This window comes from Danio aesculapii, chromosome 2, assembly GCF_903798145.1.
Source record: "Danio aesculapii chromosome 2, fDanAes4.1, whole genome shotgun sequence".
Classification (NCBI taxonomy): domain Eukaryota; kingdom Metazoa; phylum Chordata; class Actinopteri; order Cypriniformes; family Danionidae; genus Danio; species Danio aesculapii.
Window position 1 is genome coordinate 373,995 of NC_079436.1, and position 26,565 is coordinate 400,559.

At 39.4% G+C, this 26,565-nt stretch overlaps 3 protein-coding genes across 3 annotated transcripts; 2 read left to right on the forward strand and 1 right to left on the reverse strand.

Moving 5' to 3' along the window:
* Window positions 1-504: 504 nt before the first annotated feature.
* si:dkey-33c14.6 (gastrula zinc finger protein XlCGF26.1) lies at window positions 505-5,425 on the forward strand. Its single transcript, XM_056470346.1, has 2 exons — window positions 505-759; window positions 2,409-5,425. The coding sequence occupies exons 1-2, from the start codon at window positions 672-674 to the stop codon at window positions 3,995-3,997; spliced, it is 1,677 nt and encodes a 558-aa protein (XP_056326321.1). The 5' UTR covers window positions 505-671; the 3' UTR covers window positions 3,998-5,425.
* A 1,037-nt stretch (window positions 5,426-6,462) lies between these two features.
* Window positions 6,463-12,991, forward strand: LOC130239295 (gastrula zinc finger protein XlCGF57.1-like). Its single transcript, XM_056470390.1, has 4 exons — window positions 6,463-6,540; window positions 6,760-6,865; window positions 7,395-8,511; window positions 10,317-12,991. Exons 2-3 carry the CDS (start codon window positions 6,775-6,777, stop codon window positions 8,507-8,509), a joined length of 1,206 nt encoding a protein of 401 aa, XP_056326365.1. The 5' UTR covers window positions 6,463-6,540; window positions 6,760-6,774; the 3' UTR covers window positions 8,510-8,511; window positions 10,317-12,991.
* On the reverse strand, window positions 9,764-26,155 carry wrnip1 (WRN helicase interacting protein 1). Its single transcript, XM_056470383.1, has 7 exons — window positions 25,386-26,155; window positions 24,139-24,333; window positions 20,371-20,603; window positions 12,366-12,574; window positions 12,049-12,204; window positions 10,951-11,030; window positions 9,764-10,594 (listed from the first exon to the last, which is right to left on the reverse strand). Exons 1-7 carry the CDS (start codon window positions 25,872-25,874, stop codon window positions 10,313-10,315), a joined length of 1,644 nt encoding a protein of 547 aa, XP_056326358.1. The 5' UTR covers window positions 25,875-26,155; the 3' UTR covers window positions 9,764-10,312.
* Window positions 26,156-26,565: the final 410 nt, after the last annotated feature.

Sequence of the window (26,565 nt, forward strand, 5' to 3'; positions counted from 1 at the left end):
AAAAACAAAGAAAAGCATTAGAGACTTTTACGTTTACATGGGTTATTTTAAGATTACTTATACAGAGCTCTTAAGAGCAGAGCAGATTATGACAGTTTTTAACGCTTTCTTATTAGTTGATCCTGAAATCAACTTTATATACTTCTCCATATCTTTTAAAAAAGACCACTAAAGCAGGTTTAGTTTGAGAATTTACATTTGTGAAAGAAAATAATTACATTTATAAGAAAAAAACATTATTTTCTTCTGTGTTCCGAGTTAAAATACATTAAATAATGATAAAACACATAATAATAATACTGTTCACTGACTCACCATGTTTATACTTTTATTTTGCCATAGCGCTGATGTCACAAGGCGTGCGCCACTACACCTTTTCTTGCAGAAATATTAAATATATTGGTAATTAAATGTTAATATTTTGAGCACTTCAGTATTTCAGGCTTTTTAATCAAAGTGTTTTGAAACTGGCTTTTAACAAAGCAAAATAAGAGTCCCGCAGCATTGTCCGTTGGCATTTTTCTCTAAAACAATGACATCTAACGTTAGTCAGAAGCGACAAAGTGATGATTTCTGTGCACACGATTAATAATATAATGATTATTTATCCTTTCTGTATATATTAACAGGAGGCTTTAGTCAAGAATGAGCTCTAGATCACTCCTGTAAAGATGGAGTTTATTAAAATGGAGACTGTGGACACGAGTGATGCAGAACTCTGCCGAGTGAAGGATGAAGACACTGAGGAAGAAGACAGAGGTTAGTGCACATTTATGATCATTGCTAATTAATAATGACTTTAAATGAGTGATATTCAGTTTCAATCCTTTGAAACTACAGCCTTCCACATTCTGCCTCACCTAATATACGCGTACGTTTATGAGATAGGTGTATTAAATAACCCACGAATAAATACTGTGGTAATCTATATTATATAACAGTGTTTTTGAGCCATACTGTAGTAAAGTACTTGAATAAATATGTTGGGCTAATACTATAGTGGCTATGGTAACACAACAGCTGTAGTAAAGAAAACAAATAACCCAATACTACAGTTTTTTAACTATAAGGTATATTATACTACAATACACCACAGTTTACTCTAGTAAAAACTAAAGTATACTACAGTATTCATTACAGTAACTTTATCAGTTCACTATGCTGGATACTACAGTAAGAATATGTATTAGACCAATCTAAAATATTAGCTATAATTGTATATATGTGTACATATATTATCATATAATTATATGTAATACACTCTCCGGCCACTTTATTAGGTACACCTTACTAGTACCGGGTCGGACCCCCTTTTGCCTTCAGAACTGCCTTAATCCTTCGCGGCACAGATTCAACAAGCTACTGGAAATATTCCTCAGAGATTTTGCTCCATATTGACATGATAGCATCACACAGTTGCTGCAGATTTGTCGGCTGCACATCCATGATGCCAATCTCCCGTTCCACCACATCCCAAAGGTGCTCTATTGGATTGAGATCTGCTGACTGTGGAGGCCATTTGAGTACAGTGAACTCATTGTCATGTTTAAGAAACCAGCCTGAGATGATTGGAGCTTTATGACATGGTGCGTTATCCTGCTGGAAGTAGCCATCAGAAGATGGAGACACTGTGCTCATAAAGGGATGGACATGGTCAGCAACAATACTCAGGTAGGCTGTGCCGTTGAAACCATGCTCAATTGGTACTATTGGACCCAAAGTATGCCAAGAAAATCTCCCCCACACCATTTCTCTTTGTCGGACCATTCTCTGTAAACCCTAGTGATGGTTGTGGGTGAAAATCCCTGTAGATCAGGAGTTTCTGAAATACTCAGAGCAGCCCGTCTGGCATCAACAACCATGCCACAATCAAAGTCTCTTAAATCCCCTTTCTTCCCCATTCTGATGCTCGCTTTGACCTGCAGCAGATCGTCTTGATCATGTCTACATGCCTAAATGCATTGATCTGCTGCCATGTGATTGGCTGATTAGAAATTTGCGTTAGTGAGTAGTTAGACAGGTGTACCTAATAAAGTGGCCGGCGAGTGTACGTTTGAACAAATATGCACATATTTCATTATTCCAATGGTTGAAATAAAACATAAGCTGTCATATTTCGAAATATAGGTTGCATATATGAAATATACTTATATATATGTGAAGTTCAACATGAAAATTTGTATTATATATATTTAATTAACATATATTTCCATGTTTTAGATTTCTATATGGGTCTGTCGCTCTTAATTTGCATAGAGTTGTAGGATTTTCAAATTATTTTCATACTAATAATAATTTAATATTAGAGAAATTAGAACCAAACGTTCAGCATCTCTTTAATTGGATTTGACTTTAGTGTGTCTTATTTCATCCTGATCTTATTTTTGTGAATGTGTTTTCAATTTTAGACCACACAGAAATAAAAGAGGAACGTCAAGAATCAAGTGACGTCAAAGATTGCATCAAAATAAACCCTCTAGAGAAGAGTTTCATTCGCAAATTAGACTCGGAGGATCACACGATCATCCAGAGCTCAGAGAAGCCGCACACCTGCCCAATATGTGGGAAAAGCTTCACCTGTAAAGGCAGCGTTGATGTACACATGCGCATCCACACGGGGGAGCGTCCGTTTGCGTGCATCCAATGTGGGAAGAGTTTCACATGTAAGGGAACGCTCACATGTCACGTCCGAACGCACACCGGTGAAAAACCGTACACGTGTCCTCAATGCGAAAAGAGTTTCACTCATAAAGCAAGCCTCCGGTATCACATGAGACTTCACATGGAGGACGGACCGTTCATATGCGGTCAATGCGGAAAAACCTTCGCGCAGAAGGAATACCTTAAACATCACGTTAAAATTCACTACACGGGGAAACCTTTTATCTGTGATCTCTGCGGGAAGGGGTTAACATGCAAGGGAAGTCTGAAGGTTCACATGCGAATTCACACCGGAGAGAAACCGTATACGTGCAACCACTGCGGAAAGAGTTTCACTAATAAAGGAAATCTTAAAATACACGCAAAGATGCACACGGAGGAGAGCGCGCTCACTTGCGTTCAATGCGGGAAGAGTTTCACACATGAGGAAAACCTCAAGAGTCACATGAGAATCCACACCGGAGAGAAACCGTTCGCATGCCATCAGTGCGGAAAGCGCTTCGCTCGTAAGATCATCCTGCAGAATCACGTGAAAACACACTCCGGAGAGAAGCCGTATAAGTGCCATCAATGCGGGAAGAGATTCACGGATAGAGGATATATAAAGCGGCACATGCGCAGTCACACCGGAGAGAAGCCCTTCATCTGTCCTCAATGCGGGAAGGGCTTCACTCATAAAGGAAATCTGAAGATTCACATTAGGATCCATACGGGGGAGAAACCGTCCAAGTGTCCTCAATGCGAGAAGAGCTTCACGCATAAAGGACAGCTCAAGGATCACATGAGAATCCACACCGGAGAGAAACCCTACGCCTGTCCGCAATGTGCAAAGACTTTTAAGTGCAAAGGACACCTCAAGACGCACTCCAGAACTCACAGCGGAGTCAAACCGTACTCGTGCCTTCAGTGCGGGAAGAGTTTCACCGTTCAGAAAAGCCTGAATGTGCACATGAAGTATCACTCCGGAGAGAAGCTGCACGAGTGTCCTGAATGCGGGAAGAGGTTTGCGGAGGGCAACACTTATAAAATGCATCTGCTCATTCACTCCGGAGAAAGGCCTTTTAGTTGCGATAAGTGCGGGAAGAGGTTTATTTTGCCGGCGCGCTTGAAGGCGCACCTGAAGCTGCACACGGATGAGAGACCGCATGTGTGTTCGGTGTGTGGAGAGAGCTTTAAATTAGTTGGGAGTTTAAGATCGCACCAGAAAACACACACGAGTGAGAAATCTCACGTGTGTCTGGAGTGTGGAAAAGCTTTTATTAGAGCGAGTTATTTACAGAGGCATCAGCGGATTCACACTGCAGAAATGCTACTAATACACAAGGGGGGAAATTAAATAAATGGATGCATTCGAGAAATCATTCGGACATTTTACGAATGCATTGCGAGTTGATTTTGATTGGATTCTAGATTCGTTTTTACCAACAGATGGCGCTGCATGGTTTACAAATGTATTCTGATTGCCTTCAATTCCTTACACACACCACTTGAACCTACAATAAGTTTAAAATACATCCAGGAGGTTATCGCAGAATAAAGCCTGAAAGGCTTATCGACAGCCTGACGTGAAGCCGAGACTGAAACCCTTCTGTGAAAACAACCAGCTGGATGTACTTTATCCTGTTTATTACTTGTCACAAAGCATAAAAATGAGACAAAATGCTGTTATATTGTAGCTCAACACTTAAAGGCACACCTGAAGAGGATTGATCATATGGAGAGATTTTCTGAATGCATTGCGATTCTCTCTTGAATGGATTCTGAGGTTAGTTTTTACCAGCAGATGGCGCTTTATGCTTTTCAAATGTATTCTGATTGCGTACAATTCCTTACATGCAGCATTTTAACCTAAAATAAGCAAGTAAAGTCTGTATATATTAAATATATGTCTAGTTGTTTTCTCAGAATAAAGCCAGACAGGCTTATCAGCAGCCCGACGAAGCGGAGCACTGTTGTATTAGACTGAAGGGCTTTATTCTGTGAAAACAACCTTCTGGATGTACTTTATCCCCATTATGGGTTCTTGCCACAAAAAAGAAAACAATTTTGACAAAACATTGTTCTGTGTGGAGAAAGCTTTAAATTAATTGGAAGGTTAAGATCTCACCAGAAAACGCACGCGAATGACAAATCCCACATGTGTGCGGAGTGTGGAAAAGCTTACAGTGAATTACTTAAACAGGCATCGGCGGATACACACTGCAGAAATGCAACTAATACACACGGGCGAAAAAATTTAATTAAATCGATGCATTCGAAAAATGATTCTGAGATTTTCCCAATGCATTGCGATTTGCCTTTGCATGGATTCTGAGGTTAGTTTTTAATCAACAGATGGCTCTGCATGATTTACAAATGTACTCTGATTGCCTTCAATTCCTTACACACACCACTTGAACCTACGTTGAGCAAGTAAAGTGTATATAAAATACATCCTGGAGGTTATTGCAGAATAAAGCCTGAAAGGCTTATCGCCAACCTGATGTGAAGTGAACAACCGGCTGGATGTACTTTATTCAGGTTATTACATGGCTACTTGCCACAAAACATAAAATTAGTACAAATATTAAATCATATTTTAGCTGTGCATTTGAAGGCACGCCTGAAAGTGCATACGGATTGATTTCTGAGACTTTCTGAGTGCATTGCGATTCCCTTTTGAATTGTTTTTTTACCAGCAGATGAAAAAAACCCTTATAGATATTTAAAAATACGAGCTCCAAGGGTGATTTTGCAGTGTTCATACACGAACCTTTTTATTATTATTCACTAAGGAACTTGTATTATAAACATTGAGATATATATATATATATATATATATATATATATATATATATATATATATATATATATCTTTTTATTTAATTTTTCTTATGTTACTGTATTGAACTGTCAGTGCCAAAAAAAAGAAAGCGTAAGAAAAATTGGTTCTAATAAGAGATGTTTATTGGTGTTTCTATTAAATTGCTCCCATTTGGAGCCTACATTTCATTATATTCTGAAGGCAAGTTGACTTTAGCTGTAATATTTTGTAAATATTTTTGCACTGCATGCCTTAGTTTTTCAGAATAAAATACTTGCCTCTTCTGAACCTGTATGATTGCTGAATGATAATACAGTTATCTTGACTTCTATTGGCATTCTGTACCTTGTGTACATATTTTAATGCTTGTGACCTTCTGTCTTTTGCTTTCATATATATTTTTGCATAAACAGATCATTTGTCTACCAGTGGTTGTGGAATCAAATTGAGCATGAACAATCTCATAACATTATTTACGCAGTGATTTTGCCATGTAAACACATTCATGCTACTCCAGAGCTTCATTAAAGACTTTTTTAAGAAGCTTTGTCTTTTTCTGCAGTGAATTTGGTTATCAATTTCAGTTGATTGATAACAGCCCTAAAGTTTCTTATTTTAGTGATAAAATCGAATAAATTAATGCTTAAATGTTAAGAAAATATTGCCTTTATATATCCATGAAGTCAGTTTATGTATCATAAATATGCTGATTTCAACCCCGATGACCATATTGTTTTATAATAATATACATTTAATCACACACGCGCACACACACACATTTGCATGATTCTGAAGTGGAATATTCACACAGACTATTTAAAACTATAGATTTTAGTTAGACCGTAAACATTTAAATAAAACACTCACTTTGATGTGTGTTTTTGGGATAATTTTATTTCAACAATTATTATCAAACGAATAATAATAATAATAAAAAAAGTTTAAGAGGCCTTTTATTTTGCCTTTATCAGCTGTGCGTCATTACGTCACAACGTGAGCGCCAGGACTCTCCGCTCCGTGCTGTTTATTCCACAGAGGAATGTGTTTGTGTTTTGGGACGCCATCCCGAGTTTAAGGTGTGTAAAACATGGTTGAAAGTTGCTTTATCAGTGTATTCTAGCAGTATAATGCTGATATATGTTTCTGCTTTGCTAACGACAGGAAATATAGCGTCAATTCTGACTTTGTGTTACTGTTGGTATCGTAAATGGCGCCAAAATGAATGAATGTTTTCTGTGCAGGGGACGGGGATACACGCGGCCATTTTAATAAACAATCCTGTTTGTAAACTGCAGGTGAAGCGGATAAACATGGAGTTTGTGATTAAAGAAGAGATTAAGGAGTTCATCATCTTTCCAGAGCCCTGCAGAGTCAAAGAAGAGCAAACCGAGGAGCTGCTGGGTCAGTGTCCGTTCTTCAGTGGAAGCTAGCCCAATACTATCAAAACTACAACAAAAATACCACACTGATTCATGATGAAATGCACATTTTACTTCACTGTATGCATTAAACACAATTTCGTCCTCGAAAATACCTGTATTCATAAATATAAAGATTGTTATTATTAAAAAGTCTTGCGTGTTGCTTAAAGGTGTCATATACTGCATTGGTTCAATAAGTTAAGTTGTTCTCTGATATCTACATAATAGGTATATGGTAAGTAAAAAAAACGTAAAGTAAATAAAATACCCCATATCGTCAGAAGGTCCTTTTTGACCATATATGGATAGTGGACACAATTGGAACAGCAGTTTCTTTTATTGAAAAATTGCAGCTCATTTTTATACTGTACAGAATCATCTCGCGGGACAGATTAAACCCATTCGCGGGCTGTACGTTAGACACCCCTGCTCTAAGCAAAAATAAATAAATAAATGGATCAATAATGAACTTTTTTTGTGCGTTTCTTTTTCTCTCTAACAATTCACAGGTCCACATGTGAAAGAAGAAAGCGAAGACCTGAACATACAGACACCTGAAGATTTCAGTACTGAAGAAAAACCTTTCAGAAACTCAGGAAAGAGACGTGCAAAGGGCGATACGACGTGTCACGATTGTGGAAAATCCTTCAAGTACATAAGCCACTTCACATCCCACAGAAGAATCCACAGCGGGGAGAAACCCTTCACATGCAGAGAGTGTGGGAAAACATTCAACCACAAAGGAAACCTGAATATCCACCTGAAGGCTCACGTCGGGGAGAAGCCGTTCGGGTGCCATCACTGCGGGAAGAGCTTCATCCACAGGGGACACCTGAACGACCACATGAGGGTCCACACTGGAGAAACACCCTACGCTTGCACACGCTGCCCAAAACGCTTCAGGTTTAAATCCAGCCTCACGTGGCACATGAAGAGTCACACACAGCCGCAGCGCTGGACATGCCAACAATGCGGACTCAAGTTAAAGAACACCAAAACGCTCAAAGTGCACACCAAAACACACATGCAGAAAAACCCCTTCACATGCATCCAGTGTGGGAAAGGCTTCAAGTGCATTAGAAGCCTTCAGAGGCACATGCAGACGCACGCTGAAGAGTGCCCTCACAAGTGCCCACACTGCACCAAGCGGTTCATTCATAAAGGACACCTCAATGAGCACTTGAGGACGCACACTAAAGACAGACCCTACACTTGTGAAGTGTGCGGAAAGACGTTCAATCACAAGGGATACTTAAGTGTTCATCTCAGGATGCACAGCGGAGAGAAACCGTACGCATGCGATCACTGCGGAAAGAGCTTCATCCACAGAGGACACCTTAATGAACATGTGAAAGTGCACACTGGAGTGAAGCCGCACACCTGCCCTCACTGCGGAAAGAAGTTCGGCAATAAGGGATACTTCAATGTTCACTTGAGGACTCACTCTGAGGAGAAGCCGTTTGCCTGTCATTACTGCGGGAAGCGTTTCCTTCATCGAGGACACCTGAATGAGCACCTGAGGATCCACACTGGGGAGAAACCGTTCAAGTGCGCTCTCTGTGCACTGACGTTCACGCATAAAGGAAGCCTGACGTGGCACATGAAGGTTCACACTGGAGAGTAGAGGTGATTGAACATCCACAGTGATGTAATAATGTTACTTTTCTAAGTAAAGTAAAGAGTAAAGAGTAAAGTTATGCATTACTTTAGATAATTAAGTCATATTTGAGTTGCTTAATTAGCTTTTAAAAAAAACACTTGCTTAATTAAAATGATCGCCGAGTCCGGAGCTGATGAGAGAATGCAGGAACACACAAAGCAGGATGGCTTTGGCTTACGTTAAGTAATATTCGCATTATTCTGAACACATGAAGAAAAGGATTATAGTCTCAATGCACGCTGATTTTACTGAGCTAATAAGACAACAAGTAGCAAACACACTGCTTTATTTCAGAGATGCCCAAAGTTGGCCCACCATCCCATCTGAAAAGTAAGGGAGGATGATGAGGTGGTGGTTGTGGCCAAATTTAACGTAACCCTGTGTTCCTTTGTTTAATTGAGGACTACAAAAAGCCAACTAGATTTAAATGTTTCAATGAAATGTTAAAGCTGCAGTATGTAAGTTTGACACCCAGTGGTTGCACTAGGTATTGCACTCCTGGTTTAAAACACATGCAAGTGCAGGTTGCCAGATTGACTAGACCAAGAACAGTGTGCCTGACTGTCGAGCCTAAATCCTGATTTAAACCATGATCTAACTAAAAGCAAAGACACACGATAGGATAACATTTCTTTTAATATGGAAGACATTTCCTATTAACCAACACCTGAAATTTATATATTAGAACTGCTTCAGTTTCTCACAGCTGAACAACAGGATGAATGACAATGACCCCCTCAGGTACAGCTCATGTGCTTTATTCAGTGTTAAATGCTAATAATGCGAGTTTGAATGCTGTTTTAAATGATATTTATTGCCATACTACTGAAAGCAGCAGCAGAAAATAAAATAAACTGTCTGAAATTGAACTCTAGAACTGAGACTCAGTGCAAACCAACACATATCATATTTCCCCCACAGTCCAAACACATGCGCTATAGGGGAATTAAGGAACTACACTGGCTGTAGTGTATGAGTGTGTGTCCTGGTCCTCCAGGTTGGTGGTTGAGCGTTGGGCTTGTAAAAATGAGATGTTCTGAAACACCAACATGGTGCTGCTCATCTTCAATAGAAACGGCCCTGGGCGGAAGTAATTAAATATCGTGGAAATCCTTACAACTGTTGAATAATGGCCACGTTTAACACATTTACTCCACTAGTGAACTACTCCATTCACTGCAGTCTTACCTGAAACAAAAATCAGTCTGCAATTGTAGGTGATTTTATATTCACCATTTTATTTACATTAACAGTAGTATAATATAAAATGGTTCTTAGCAGTATTAACGATGCAGAATTCTGCAGTAATGATTAGGATGATGGCTGTGAAATACTGTAATAATAATAATCAGATACAGCAACAGTGATTAGGGCAGAAGCCAATTAGAAGAGTCCATTTCTCAGTCACACACTGCAAATAATGCTCCTCTTACTTACAGTTTGTCTTGTTTCTAGAGCAAATACCTCAAAACTCTTAAATCAGTCAGCATTTTCCGGACAAGCACAACATATCGTCTTGTTTTCAGACATAACGAGTCAAAATGAAGTGAGAATTTCCTTAAAACAAGCTAAATGATCTTGTTTTCAGTTTGAGATCACACTATTCTGCTTGTTTTAAGGAGAAACTCATTCATTTTGACTCATTATTAATGAAAACAACACTATATGTTGTGCTTGTCCAGAAAATGCTGACTGATTTAAGAGTTTTCAGATATTATAACAAGAAACGAGACAAACGTATTAAGAAGAGCATGTTATTTTTATGTTTCAGTAATCCGAGGGCGTCCAGGTGAAGAAGTTGACTCCTCGAAGCTCTTCTGGAAGATATTCCTGCTCCACCGGCCTGCTGAAGTTTGGGTTGTATTTGTACCCTTTAGCGTATCCCAGATTCTTCATGAGTTTGGTGGGAGCGTTGCGCAGATGAAGAGGAACAGATGGGAGCGGGCCTTTATGGTTTCTCAGACAGATCTTAACGTTATTATAAGCCTTGTAAACCTCCACAGATTTAGGAGCTCGGGCCAAATAAACCACACACTGGGCTAGAATAACCTGGAAGTGTTCGAGAGGAGATACAGATCACACTGACAGAAAGAGACACAAACACTGTACATTTCTGAGTGTGCCTCACACAGGTGAGTGGGTTTGACAAACCACCCGAAGAAGAAGAAGAAGAAGAAATAAAAAGCTGAAACCTGTAACCATTGACTTTTATAGCATCTGCTACTGTGGAAGTCAATGGTTACAGGTTTCCAGCATTCTTCAAAATATCTTTGTGGAAAAACAACAACAACACAAAAACTCAAACAGGTCTTCAACAACTGTCCCTTTAGGCTTTAAACATACAAATCAAATTAAACCTGCATTATAGACTGTATATAAGAACACAATAGCAGTGCTGTATTTACCTCACATTCGGGCATGCCGATGAAGTGACAGGCCTGAAACGCTGCTACAGCCTGACTGAGAGCCACAGGGTCCGCCAGACCTGCACAACACACACAATACGTTAATATTTATACACAATACACTAATGTTTCATCAAATGGTTTGGCATATAATGAACAGGTTTGACCATTGATCATTTCTGTGATACTACTGTACAGGACTGTGGAAACATTGAGAAATAATTCAGAACGATCAGATGATCAGAGAATAGATCACAATTCTCAGACTCTGAGGTGTTTACCAGCAGATGGCGCTGTGTGCTTTATAAACAGCTGTACGCTGTTGGATACGATTCCTTACAACGAAACCTACAATCACAATAGTAATAATAATTAATAAATAGCCTAGAGCGCCATCTACTGTTATAAACTAGCCTAGAGCGCCATCTGCTGTTCAAAAGTAGTCTAGCGCGCTATCTGCTGTTATACACTAGCCTAGAGCGCCATCTGCTGTTTTAAACTAGCCTAGATCACCATATGCTATTATAAACTAGCCTAAAGTGCCATCTGCCGTTTAAAAATAGCCTAGAGCACCATCTACTGTTAAAAACTAGCCTAGAGCACCATCTGCTATTATAAACTAGCCTACAGCGCTGTCTGCTGTTAAAAACAAGCCTAGAGCACCACCTGCTGTTCAAAACTAGCCTAGAGCGCCACCTGCTGTTCAAAACTAGCCTAGAGCGCCACCTGCTGTTCAAAACTAGCCTAGAGCGCCACCTGCTGTTCAAAACTAGTCCAGAGCGCCACCTGCTGTTCAAAACTAGCCTAGAGCGCCATCTGCTGTTCAAAACTAGCCTAGAGCGCTGTCTGCTGTTCAAAACTAGCCTAGAGCGCCATCTTCTGTTTTATACTAGCCTAAAGCGCCATCTGCTGTTATAAACTAGCCTAGAGTGTCCTCCACTGTTAAACACTAGCCTAGAGCGCCATCTGCAGCTAGCATAGAGCGCATCCACTATTAAAAACTTGTTCCAAAAACGCTCCACAAATCGTACTGCATATATTCATTACCCCATCTCTTGTACTGCATCATCGTGAAGCTAACGCAGATCAGCTACTCACCGATATCCTCACTAGCGAATCGCACTAGCCTGCGAGCGACGTACAGTGGGTCTTCGCCGCCCTCCAGCATTCGGGCCAGCCAGTAGAGGGCAGCGTTTGCTTCAGATCCTCTCATTGACTTGTGCAGGGCTGAGATACAGTTATAGTGCTCCTCACCTACACACACACACACACACACACACACACACACACACACACACACACACACACACACACACACACACTACATGTGAATTTACATTTACAGTTTTGGAGTCAGTGTGTCAATATTTGTTAACATGTGTGACTGATGGATGAACACGTGTAAAGCGCTGTACCTGCTTTGTCGTAGAGAATGTGTGATCTCTGCAGACCCTCTTTAATGTGCTGCTCGCGCACTAATGTGCTGCTTCTGCTGTGATTGGAGCCGGTCTGCAACACACACGCCTGCACCGCCAGCTGGAGGCCGTTGAGAGCGGCTCGAGCGTCTCCATCACACAGATGTGCTAGTGTGTCCAGCGCTTTCTGCTCCACACACACCTGCGCTCTGCACACACAAACAGCAGAAAACAGTGTGTTGAGTGGAGTGGATGTATGTGATGACATTGAATCATCAGCTGCGTCTGCATACATTGAGAGCCTTCATGACTGAAATGAAATACACCGCTGGTCACCAAGGCAAACTGGAATGCTGAAATATGACTGGCAGTGGGTGGAGTTACAGAGATCAAAACAAAGAGACATTCAGAAACAGAACTTGTTTTTCAGATAAACACTGCTCACTGAACATGTTTCTGAATATCTGCAAACATTATATGGTACTTTTATACTTAGAAGAGTTAAGAACTTAATTTATAAACATAGTAACTGCAAATAAGTGTGTAAATCTAAGAGACCTTATTGTAAAGAGTCCAATATTGTACTTCATAATCCCCATTTGCAATAAAATATTTCATGAATTAAATGGTTTTTGTTTACTTTGAATATTTATACACAAACATTCTTTTTTTTGCTATTACACTGCAAAGAAAGGCTCTTCTTCCGTATGGTTTCTTCCAGATGAAGCGTCTGAACTTTAGCGGACATCTGGAATAGAGTCTGTCCGCGGACTGCAAGACGGAGGCGTAACATGAAGTTATGGAGACCCACATGTCAAAACGATGTCGTGACAAGATGGCGCTGTGCCCATTATTTATTAACGTCTACACTAACTCCACACATAAACCCAACCATCACAGTAACTAATGTTTATTCCTACAACAACCCTAAACCCAACCATCACAGTTATTAACGTACAGCCGCGAGTTGCTGAGGCTGTCATACTTGACGCACTCGCCATTGTACTGTTATTTGCAACCACAGGGGGCGATGGAGTGGAGTTAATTAATGAGTGCCATCTGCTGTTCAAAACTAGTCTAGAGCGCCGTCTGCTGTTATAAACTAGCCTAAAGCGACATCTGCTGTTCAAAACTAGCCTAGAGCGCCATCTGCTGTTCAAAACTAGCCTAGAGCGCCATCTGCTGTTCAAAACTAGCCTAGAGCGCCATCTGCTGTTCAAAACTAGCCTAGAGCGCCATCTGCTGTTCAAAACTAGCCTAGAGCGCCATCTGCTGTTAAAAACTAGCCTAGAGCGCCACCTGCTATTATAAACTAGCCTCGAGCGCCATCTGCTGTTTAAAAACTAGCCTAGAGCGCCATCTGCTGTTCAAAACTAGCCTAGAGCGCCATCTGCTGTTAAAAACTAGCTTAGAGCGCCATCTGCTGTTCAAAACTAGCCTAGAGCGCCATCTGCTGTTAAAAACTAGCCTAGAGCGCCACCTGCTATTATAAACTAGCCTCGAGCGCCATCTGCTGTTCAAAACTAGCCTTACTGTTTTCAGCCTTACTAAAAGCACAGCTACTGTCTCAATAAAATCAATGTTAGCCATTAGCAATGAAACTGGAGTCACCGGGCAGACAGAGGCCCCGCCCTACTGTGAAGAGAATCTGATGCGCAAATGAAGAGTAAACTCAAAATGTTCACGCGTCTATTTACGCGCCTGTTAATTTGATCCATTTTGCAGCTTGGTGATAATATCGTAATGAAAGCTTCAGCAATTAATCACAACAGGAAAACCTGACCCCGTCATAAGCCCAGTCTAATGACATAAACAAGATTTAGGGTTCAGGGTCAGCGGACCACAGACTCACACCCCGGGCTTCAGCAGATTGTTGATAAAGTGCTGATGGTCTAGGTTTCTTTTAGTATTGGCAGAGCGAGAGAGGAACAGACTGTCCTACCAGATGGAGAGGAAATCGATATCGTTCACACCAAATGGATGGAGACGTGAGTATCTGGAGCTCTGGGTCATCATAAACTGGGTCATCATCATCATCTGACCCACATTTATAGAGGTGTCATACATACACGCCAGTAAATAAATACAAATCTGACCCACCATACTGGGAACCTGAACGGGAGGTTACTTCAAAACATTATTAATCGCTAAATACGCTGTTAAATTTGAATTCAATGATTTTTAATGATGATTTTAAAGTAAATGTTCACTCTTTATATATATATATATATATATATATATATATATATATATATATACACATACAGACAGTATATGTATATATATATGCTCACAGAAATCCACAGATCTTTAGCCCATCATCGAGTGTATTTATTTACTTGAGCAAATGTAAATTAATATGGCGCAGTGGGTAGCACTGTCGCCTCACAGCAAGAAGGCCCCTGGTTCGAGTCCCAGCTGGGTCAATTGGCATTTCTGTGTGGAGTTTGCATGTTCTCCCCGTGTTGGCGTGGGTTTCCTCTGGGTTAGGTCATCTGCAGCTCAGGAATGAGTTTCAGAAGTTAAACACGTTTTTAAAACACTGCATGTTTCAGAACCGCTGGATTTAGCACAGCAGCATAGTGTCAGTACAACTATACACACGAGGATGCTCAATCACACAAGAGGAGTCCTGCTTTGTAGATGATAAATCTGCTTTATTTTGTACAGCATTATTTACAACTGCAGGGCAAACGTTTATTAAAAATATAGAAATATCGAATAAATGTTAATTAAATATGAAATACTTTTCTAAAACTAATGATTACAGGCCCAACATAAAAGACGGATAAATGTTATTGAGTATAATACTGCACTCATATAAAGTATGAAAATATATTACCATCACTAATGTGTTTTGTGACACCACGATATAAACTATTAAGCATAACTTTTAATCTTCAATTCAGTTCATCTTTATGTCTGTAGTGCTTTTACAATGTAGTTCATTGTGGTTTAATCTTCACTGCTGAAAGTCCAAACGCTGAAGAGGAAATCCATCCATGTGCAGCTCCACAAGTCCCAAACCAAGCAGGACAGTGGTGACCGTGGAGGAACAAACTTCACCAATTGACTAAAGTGAAAACCTGGAGAGAAACCAGGCTCAGTTGAGCACGATCATTTCTCCTCTGGCCAAACTTCCTCTACAGAGCTGCAGTCTAGGTGCTGGAGGCTGGAGAACGCTGGACGTCCATCGTGGAGAAGCTGCAGGTGTGAGTAGGTCACCAGCGGGTGTTCAGGCTGATCCACAGGATCAATGCGAAGACTCGTTCATACTGGGGTCTTTCAGGAATCAGTCTCATGCTCTCCACTTCTCCATGATCACCACATCATCAGCTCAGGATACGGCCTGGTCTAGGATTATGGAGACCATTAGAAGTCCTCAGGCATCATCACTTCACAGGACTTGGATTGCATTAATGGTGCACAATCTCTTGAGGCTTCGAGGCATCTTGTCCATACAATATTAAGTTGAAGTCAGAATTATTCACCCTCCTGTTAAATGTTTAATAGCATATTATTTTCCCCCAATTCCTGTTTAACAGAGAGAGAACTTTCAGCACATCTCTAATAATAGTGTTAATAACTCATCTCTAATCACTGATGTCTTTTCTCTTTGTCATGATGACAGTAAATAATATTAGACTAGATATTCTTCAAGACACTAGTATTCAGCTTAAAGTGACATTTAAAGGCTTCACTAGGGTAATTAGGGTAAAGTTAGGGTAATTAGGCAAGTCATTGTATAACAGTGGTTTATTCTGGAGACAATCCAACACTAATATTGCTGAAGGGGGCTAATAATATTGAGCTTAAAATGGCTTTAAAACAATTAAAAACTGCTTTTATTCTAGCTGAAATAAAACAAATAAGACTTTCTCCAGAAGAACAAATATTAGAGGAAATACTGAGAGAAATTCCTGCATCTGAGAAACATCATGTGGGAAAGAAAAAGGTTCACAGTAGGGTGAAAAATGATGACTTTAACTCTTCATTATAGAACTTAATTATATTGCGCAGTCCTATTCAGTTGCCATTATTAGTTTATGCTCTGGTTTCGCTGGTTGGTCTTCTCAATTACATCCCAAACTCCGCTAAACTCGGCACTGAGTAGTCAGAAAGCGACGTGCAGTTCGACATGTTTCTCATCCAAGACAAGCCAAGAATTCAGAAGTCATAATCTGCCACTCTCACTATCATAACAGACAGAAATATCACGCGCTCTGAAACTGCCATTAGGCCTGATCTGAAGCAGAAACCAGATGTAAGTGAAGCGCTTTCACATGATGCGCACGTCAGAAAATAGATTTACACTTACGGCACTTTTACAGCAGTCAATATGGGTTTTCCATTGCAGGGTTTGATGTGGTTAGATTCAGTATATGGCTCAGTTTTTAGGGCATTTCCACTGTGTTTTATCCCTAATACGTAGGTCCAAGTGAGTTGCATCAATACTAATAGTCACCTATACAGTACACACTACACTAAGCCTGCAGGATATATCGTTTCAGTATTGATATCGTAATGTGGCAATAGTCACGTCACAGGAGGATATGCCCCTATTTTAGAAGTCACCACAGTGGAATGAACCACCAACTATTCCAGCATATGGTTTACACAGCGGACGCCCTTCCAACTTCAACCCAGTACTGGGAAACACCCATACACACTCATTCACAAGCACACACACACTTCAGCTTTAGTTGATCAGTTCCCCTATAGCGCATGTGTTTGGACTGTGGGGGAAACCGGAGCATCCGGAGGAAACCCACACCAACACGGGGAGAACATGCAAACTCCACACATATACGCCAACTGACCTAGCCGGGACTCGAACTAGCGAGCTTCTTACTGTGAGGCCACAGTGCTGACCACTGAGCCACCGTGCTGCCAATTTGTAACTTTAATAAAGGTAAATTTGATGGAATTATTAATATGATGAAGACTATAGTGCTATTTTAGATTTACTTATTCAATTTCTGTACCTGAATACTATTAAGACCTTAAAGTTTGTTTAATTTGCATCTTGGCTTTGTTGGTTACATCAATACAAATGATTCAATCCCCTTCAGAATTATCCAACTCAAGCTAAATGATGAATTCTTTCCAAATAAGAGCTGTTAATGCAGTCATATTGGAGTGATAGAAACACAGTAAGTCTCCTTTAATAAAATTTCCTGACCTTAAAATAGGATCCAAATCCCAGTGATTTCGAGGCCCACCGCAATGTGATGTAGAAGTGTGATTTTCCCCACCCACTAATATTGATTGACAGGTGGATATTAACATGTCTCCATAGTAACATGTATAAACATACCCACAGGACAGGATTTGCAAAGAAACTGGGATTAAAAAAGCAAAAATATTGGGTCTCATTTACTAAACAAGCATACACACAAATTTAGAAGTGAAACGTGCATACAGGGGACTTCATAATAATACAGTTGATTTAGAGGTCCAATCATAAATATGACATTTTATTTTTCATGTATGTGTGTGTGTGTGTGTGTGTGTGTGCGCGTGTGTAAAATGTATAATTAGAGATACAATAAACAACAACCTGATCTATCCATATAGAAAGGGTGATTATTGCGTTTCAGCTTGTGTTGAAGACATTGTGGCGTGTGATTAAGGAGAAAGCATGTCTTTAAAGAGTGCACAGATATGTTTGCTTTAGTGGACGATCACACCGAACACACTTTTCAGTTCTGAATAACGTGAGACGCACCACACTGCCTTTGTTTACCTAAAGTACACACGAAATCTAAACTAACCATACTGATTTTGTTCGCTCACATTGACGGTTTCGTGCTGAACAATTCATCTGTGCATGTCATTAAGAAAATCTGAACAGTTTGCTCTTGTAATCTAAAATTAAAATCTGAAGATGCGCGTCAGTCTGAGGTATTGGGCGTGGCTAATATCCTTAACCACGCCCCTCCAATTTTGACATTGCCATGACAACAAACAGAAATGCTAAGCAGCAGGAGTCTATTAGGTTGTAATAACTCTCCTCAAAGCCTTTTCCCCATCTTTCAGAATGAAACGCCTACTTTACTACAGCCAATCAGCTCGCAGTAGAATAACAAGCCACGCCCACTGTTTTCTCATTTAGTATTCCGTTTCTCTAGGAACTGCATCACAATACAGACTCAAAAAAAGGTCACAGCTTCCAGTTCATGCATGACCTTAAAATCATACGGTAACAGTGCCATAATTGTCTTTCTCTGGACACGTGGAGCTTTGTGGACAGCTTGTGTGGGTGTGTATTGAGTACATTACTAACCTCATGCACTGGGATGCTCATTTAGAACAGATCGGAACACTAACCTCATTAACAGACGAACGAGTTTAAGAACAAACTCATGCACAGATGCACGTGTTGCTAATTACGTGGAAAGTTTCAGTGAGAAGTTTGTATTAATACAAAAGACACATGCAATTATTAGTGAATGAGACCCATGTTATTGTTTTCAGAAATAATAAGTCAAAATGAAATGAGTTCTGCTTAAAACAAGCACAATAATCTGCCATCTTATGTCAAAGTGAAAACAAACTGATTTTGTTTACTCCATTAGCAGATTATATTGCTAGTTTTAAGGGAAAACTCACTTAATGAAGCGTTTTCACATGTGCGTTTCTCCATTTTTATGCGCATTTTGAATGTCTGTTGATGGAAACGCCAAGATACCCATAAGTTTTGTAAATGCGAATAAAAATCGTTTGCGCATTACTGACTAGGATAAACTTTTAACTCAATAACAGAAGATTCGCATAAACTACCATGGAAACACTTTTACCAAACAAATATCAGCATGTGCATTAATAAGGTCATGTGATGATGAAAATGTGTGTGAATGGATGAACCTGCAGGCTGAGCACACTGTAACACATCTGAAATGTTGATTTGGTCATTCTAAAACACCTGAACCATTTCAGTATTAGTGTGATTATATTATTAATGACCTCCAGAATTAAAAGCATCTGTGCTCTGAGTCTCATGCTTTCAAACGCCACCACGTGTTCATCGTGTGTCGGCATCTTCTCCTGAGGCGCAAGACATTTAATAAATAAGGAAAATATTCACCTAACACAGCTAATTCTGTTTATACTGGTGATTTTTGGCGCCAGTTAATCAGGAAGTGACCATTTTGTTCTCTTTGACTTGTTGGATGGAAACGCTGCTTTACTCGCACGTCTTTTATGCGCTAATCCAGTTTTGCGCATAAATTTAATTCGCATCTTTAGATGGAAACTTAGCTATAATTGGTAAACTCAGAGCGCAGTAAATGGGAGAGTACAACAAATCATTTGTTTACAATTATATTTGCTGAAATAATGACAGAAAATCTCCAGGATGGTGTTATCAAGACTATCAGAAGGAGGAAAACAATAGTGTGAGACTGATAACGGCAGCCAGAGGGGAGAATAAAGTCAGATCTACTGTCCTGCACCCATACACACTGCATTACACACACCTCACACACGCAGGAGTTCACTTTTTGATGCAAAGATGATAATACATACATAAATAAATACATATAAATGTGCATATGTTTATTTAAAAATCTAAATATTAAAAACTGTCAAGAATTACGATGCTGTTCAATGCATCATAACAGACTCCAGAAATATGCTTTGCTTAAATGCACCAAAATGCTAGCCTACACTGACTTATGCTGAGCGCTGTATCCATCTCACAGATCTTTCCTGTCCATCCCAGCTATGTTTAATCCTCATTATCACATTAAACTCCTATAAAACAATGAGAGCGTTGGGTTCACTGAAACTCAAGCCCGGCTTCACACGTCTGTATTAAACATGCGGATGCTTCCAGACTCCTAAAACCTGATCCGCAGCAGTTCACAGGCAGGAGACAAATGTTTGCCCTACTTACCAATCCAGCGTCCCAGCGTGCCAATAAATCATCAGAACGAGACGGATGAGGACTTTGAAGCTGGCTCGGGTGACGCGCTATAATAACAGGAGCAGGACAGACACTTACTCTGAGCAGATCTCTGAAGAGTCCCGTTCCTCCGCATCAGAATCCAGAATCCGCAGATCCAGAAAATCCACCGCACGACGCAGAATCGAGCCCACCGCCTCCACCGACAGACGCTCCAGAACCAGAACCCTGCAGCGGCTCAGAAGAGCACTGTTCACCTGGAACGACGGGTTTTCTGTGGTGGCGCCGATCAGAGTGATCGTCCCACACTCCACGTGAGGCAGAAAAGTGTCCTGAGTTAAAGAAGAAACAGAATAAAACATGGGGAGACAAGAGAAGATACCCAGCATCCCTAAAGTGGAGAAGTATCACAGGTGAGGGCTGGAATAATGAACATGCTTGACTTCTGGTCTTGTTTTTAGTCCAAATATTGTTAAATCAGGAAGCATTTTGTAGAGAAGTAAATCTAAAATATTGTTATGGTTTCAGAAAGGATGAGTGAACACTGAGTTCTTCGTTAACTTCCTTAACGTTTGTAGAGATGCTTAAGTTTACATCACTGAATTAAATCCGAATCTAATCATGACAAACTAAATATCATTGGAAAGCTCTTAGACTTCTGAATGCATAATTTTTACCACTGTTATTATATTAAACACATTTACTCTCACCCTACAACCTGTGGGAGCCTTTAAGTTACATATTTAAACCCTAATATTGTAGTCTAAATATAAAGCAGTCTTGCCTGGGTGTTTCAAGTATACCTAGTAAGACCTTGATTAGCTTGTTAAGGTGTGTTTGATTAGGGTTGGAGCTAAAATCTGTAGGACACTGGACTTCTAGGAACAAGTTTAGTGATCCCTGACGTAAAGCATTACTTTGCTACAGCAATCCACATTTGATGTTTTTTAGAGGCTAAATTAAAATCAAATACCACTGAACTGCACATACTACTTTAGAATTTTATGTTTACAAATACTGTCAAAAGTATGAAGAAATACAGTTTATATTCCTCTAAACACAGGGGGCGCACTTTTATGGTCATTTATGGAAACTGAAGGTCACCTGGTGGTTACGTTTGGTACTGCAGCCAAACTAAATACTACTGAAAGCTCATTTTTGAGATATCAATTTCAAATTTGGAATATAATTTGTTGAGATATTTAGCTTTGATTTTCTGTCAGTTTTAGGCTAAAACAGCTTTTGTAAAATATTTTTTGTTTTATATATATATATATATATATATATATATATATATATATATATATATATATATATATATATATATATACACATACACAAACAAACACTTACTGTCTTATTTTCATAAACATAAGGCACATGACTTCTGGTCTTGTTTTTAGTCCAAATATTGTTAAATCAAGAAGCATTTTGTAGAGAAGTAAATAAAAGATTTTGTTTTGGTTTCAGAAAGGATGAGTGAACACCGAGTTCTTCGTTAACTTCCTTAACGTTTGTAGAGATGCTTAAGTTTACATCACTGAATAAAATCCGAATCTAATCATGACAAATTAAATATCATTGGAAAGCTCTTAGACTTCTGAATGCGTATTTTTTTTACCACTGTTATTATATTAAACACATTTACTCTCACCCTACAACCTGTGGGAGCCTTTAAGTTACATATTTAAACCATAATCTAATTTAAACTTTACGTCTAAACGTAAAGCAGTCATGACAATGTCATTTGAAAGCTTAACACTTCTAGTTTCCATATCTGGTGACTGATTTTTGAAAGATTTTATTGAGCAACAGTTATTTATTAATATGCAACACTCATCGTACATGTAAAGCATTACTTTGCTACAGCAATCCACATTTGATATTTTTTAGAGGCTAAATTAAAATCAAATACCACTGAACTGCACATACTACTTTAGAATTTTATATTTACTTTAGAAATATTGTTAAAAGTATGGAAAAATAGTTCATATTCCTCTAAATACAGAGGGCGCTCTTATATGGTCATTTATGGAAACTGAAGGTCACCTGGTGGTCATGTTTGGTACTGCAGCCAAACTAAATACTACTGAAAGCTCATTTTACTCAAATTTGGAATATAATACAGATATTCAGCTTTGATTTTTTTTAGGATAAAACAGCTTTTGTAAAATATTTTTTGTAATATATTAAAAAATACATGTATTATTTTTATAAACATAAAAGGCACATGACTTTGGTTTTGTTTAACTTTTTTAAACTAGCCAAATATTTCACAGGCATCTGCGACACATGTGCAATTCTCTCTGATGGCATTTTGTGATTGTAGCTCTCATGAACAAGCAGCGATTTGGCATTAATTTCAGGTGTTTGAGATTTCACAAAACATGTTGGCTAAAAATCAGGGCTAAAATCGTTTAGTGTGAACTCTGCATAAAACAGTAGACATAGCACTGGTTAGGCCTGTTACAATAATCAATATATAGACTTATCGCACAACACATGGACATAACCTCAATCATTTTTGCATACATAAACAAAATACATTCATACATAAATTATTCTAGCTACATTTTAGCTGATTGTGCAACATCTCTCTCTATTAGAGGTGTCAGTATGGTTAAAAACACTAGTATTTACTATAAATTACTATAGTATATTTTCAGTGGGTATCTGACGACTGAAAATAAATCTGGTAGCAGGGATCGCAGCCTTGCACTTTTTTGTTAACATTTATAATTAATTAAGGATATGCATTTTCACATTCTGATAGCGATACCTGATTATTAAACTGTTAAAATGACTATAATTAGGTGAAATATTCTTAAGAATAAAATATGATGTGTTCTTTTGAAGAGTGTACTTGCACTGGGATGATATTATATTGACATTCTGGCATAAAATGCTCTTAAATTGACAATAATAAATATAAATACTAATATTAATAAATAAATAAATAAATGGCAATATATTTTGGTGCAATATATCATACAACAAAAAATAAATATCATGACAGGCCTAGCACTGGTTAGAAATGCTAACTCACTCTCTTCCAGCAGGGGGCGCCTGCAGAGCAGCAGTAATAACAGCGTTTTCTTGGTAAGCGAAGCAGCGCGATGTCAAATGTAGCGCGATTTTGTCATTTTCATAAAAGGCAAACTTTTACATACAACATACATTGTATAATCGAAGAACTTTTGTCATCGATTTTACCAAACCTGACGGCGAGCGAAAATGAAGGCTAAAATTGTGCAGTGTGCACTCGGCATTAGTCTGTCATGACTGAGTGATGCAGATAAAGCACGACAAAATCCTCCATCTGTTAAGTTTCCAGCTTAGGAGTCAGAGCTACTATTGTAGCACACAATAAAAAGGCACAATAAATTCCAGTGTGTATACGAGACTCTTATTTTAGATTTTAGTGAGGGTCTCCTCTCGGCTGCTCTATTGTCTGCTGCGTTTACAGATGTATATTATTGGGTGTACTTCAGTTTCACAGGCACTGCTGTTGAGGATAAAGTGTACCGGCGGCCTGCATACACAAATAATTACACTTTCAATGATATTTACACATACAGACTACTATATGTAAATATATTTGACTTTAAATGTCTTAAAGCGGAGTTTGCATGTTCTCCCCGTGTTGGTGTGGGTTTCCTCCGGGTGCTCTGGTTTCCCCCACAGTCCAAACACATGCGCTATAGGGGTATTGATCAACTAAACTGGCCGTAGTGTATGAGTGTGTGTGTGAATGAGTGTGTATGGATGTTTCCCAGTGATGGGTTGCAGCTGGATGGGCATCCGCTGTGTAAAACATATGCTGGAATAGTTGGCGGATCATAATATCCCAATATTTACTGGACTGACCTGCTGTGATTTGTTAAAGCGGTGAATCTCATCGATGAACAGGACGGTCTTTCTCTTGCACAGACGGAGCTCATTTTGGGCCTGTTTTATCACCTCGCGCACATCACTGACGGAAGCGCTGGTGGCCGACAGTGTCACAAAGCGGCCCGCGCCTTTCTGCTTGATAGAACTGGCTATAATATGAGCCAAAGTGGTCTGTAAACAACAAACACACAAACAAACAAACAAACAATATGAGAATATTCAAAACCATCATCAGATCATGACCTTTCACTCAAAAATCAAGTTTCATTACTCCCTGTAACGAATGCTGCGATCCAGACAATCGACTTGTGTTGGGTCACCATGAAGGATTTAAGTTAATGTATTCGTTTTTACAAATTTAAGTGGACTGAACATCAAACAATTAAGCCCCCTCCCCTTCCCCCCAAAAAAACCCTCAAGAATTATGCTGTTTCATTCATTTTCTGGCTTTGCTCTGATTGATCAGGGGGCACCGCAGCAGAATGAACCACCAACTATTCCATCATATGCTTTACGGAGCGGATGCCCTTCCAGCCGCAACCCAGTACTGGGAAACACGCATACACTCACATTTACACACTTATACACTATGGTCAATTTAGTTCATAGTAAAAACTATTGATGAAAATAGATCAAATTTGACAATTCTTTACTCTTGTAAAGGAGTTTTACACACCAAAATAAATCAATATAAACAGAAATGCTACTGAATCATCAGGCTTCACTGTTTTAATCGAGATAGTTTAACTAAAAAAACTCTTTAGAAAATAATAAGGGTAATAATGGATGAGAAACACTCGTTTAACAATCATTGCATTTTTAAGACTGCACTATAATAAAAATATATCAGCACATTCTGACTTAGTGGACTTTTAAATCTATATAATCATCTTCAAAATTATTTAGACAGTGTTTTATTTAAAACACAAGTTTCTGAGTATCTTCCTAATCCAAATAACTGAGGTAAAGTTGGTTTTATATTCGCATTTTATACTGTTTACCATGGTACTTTGACTATATTTGGTCTGAAATGACATGTAAGAATGACTTCAAAACAACATTAGCACTATTTATTAGCACTTTGATGGTCATTGGCATTCGAATACTTTTATGAAATTATATTATTAAGGAGAAAGTCCGAATGAGTGAATATATAACCAACTTCAATATCCGTGCAGAAGACACCGTACTATAAATAAGTGAATGAACCACAAACCAGAGACCTTTCCGCAGCCTGGCGGACCCCAGAGGATCAGAGACGGGATCTCCTGCGACTTCAGCAGGGATCTCAACAGGGTTTGTTCCCCGATCAGTTTATTCTGGCCGAAATATTCCTCCAGGCTGCTCGGTCTCAGGAGCTCCGCCAGCGGCTTCTGGTTTTTCAGGCGCAGCGCTCTGGGAGAACAGGCCGCCGGAGGAGCCACTTCAGCTGGATACGGAGGCTGCACCGCCGCCGCTGGAGCTCCGGAGCCCGCAGCGCTCTCTCCACCGTCAGCAGCCGGGGCGTCTGATGCTCTCGGTCGGCTCTGGAACATGGAGAAGACAGCAGAAGTACGGCTGTCGGCGGAGTTAATACGGGCTTTTTTGGCCGGTGGTCCAGGATCAGCGGGACTCTGTAAACACGCGTCCAGGTGACGGTTGATGCTGCTCGGCTCAAAGAAACCCGCGCACACCGGGCACTGGACGCTGCTTTCAGACACACTCTCCGCCATGGTCACGCTGAGTTACGGTGCTTGTCCCTGCTGATGATGGTGTATAGATCAGATCGTTCAGAGTTTATTTACATCTATCAACATGCGAGGAAGCGAGAATTAGAAACTGACGCGGGAGAACGGAAATCTCGTCTCGCGATATTATTTTGGTTATGAGGGGAAAAGTTTTGATCCACACGCACTATGAACCAGAAGCAGTCCAAAACATTCACAATCAACGAGTGGAATAAAATATTACACAAACGTGCTGTCCTGCTTATTCTTCAGCGAAACTACAGGTCGACTCGACAGAAAGGTGTAAATAATTAATCAAGTTCGATTCATAAAATGAATGGCTCTTTATGACTCGATTCCTTTTAATGAATCACTTATAAGGGGGCAAACAGTGGTGTATGAAATGTATGAAGTGACTTGATTTTGTCGTGCATCTTCCAACTCTGTAAATGATGTTGTATCTCCTCAATAATGAGCGCAGGTTTTGTATGTTTAATCGAACAATAAACCATTTTTGGTCAAAACAAAATGAGAAAATATTTGTATATTTCGACATTAAATATGACATAAACACACTAAATAACACCAATAAAAGCATAACTTTATTCAAACACACATATCAATATATGTTGTTTGGTTGAAAAGTTTTCAATCTAAATAAAATCATTTTCCTTGCACAGAATTCACTTTTTCACAT

Coding starts and splice junctions, on each gene's coding strand:
- si:dkey-33c14.6 (XM_056470346.1), top strand. CDS start 672: ATGGAGTTTATTAAAATGGAGACTGTGGACACGAGTGATGCAGAACTC. Junction 760..2,408: donor CACTGAGGAAGAAGACAGAG/GTTAGTGCACAT, acceptor TTTCAATTTTAG/ACCACACAGAAATAAAAGAG.
- LOC130239295 (XM_056470390.1), top strand. CDS start 6,775: ATGGAGTTTGTGATTAAAGAAGAGATTAAGGAGTTCATCATCTTTCCA. Junction 6,866..7,394: donor GCAAACCGAGGAGCTGCTGG/GTCAGTGTCCGT, acceptor AACAATTCACAG/GTCCACATGTGAAAGAAGAA.
- wrnip1 (XM_056470383.1), bottom strand. CDS start 25,874: ATGGCGGAGAGTGTGTCTGAAAGCAGCGTCCAGTGCCCGGTGTGCGCG. Junction 20,604..24,138: donor GCTTTAACAAATCACAGCAG/GTCAGTCCAGTA, acceptor TCTTTAACTCAG/GACACTTTTCTGCCTCACGT. Junction 10,595..10,950: donor TCGGCATGCCCGAATGTGAG/GTAAATACAGCA, acceptor GAACACTTCCAG/GTTATTCTAGCCCAGTGTGT.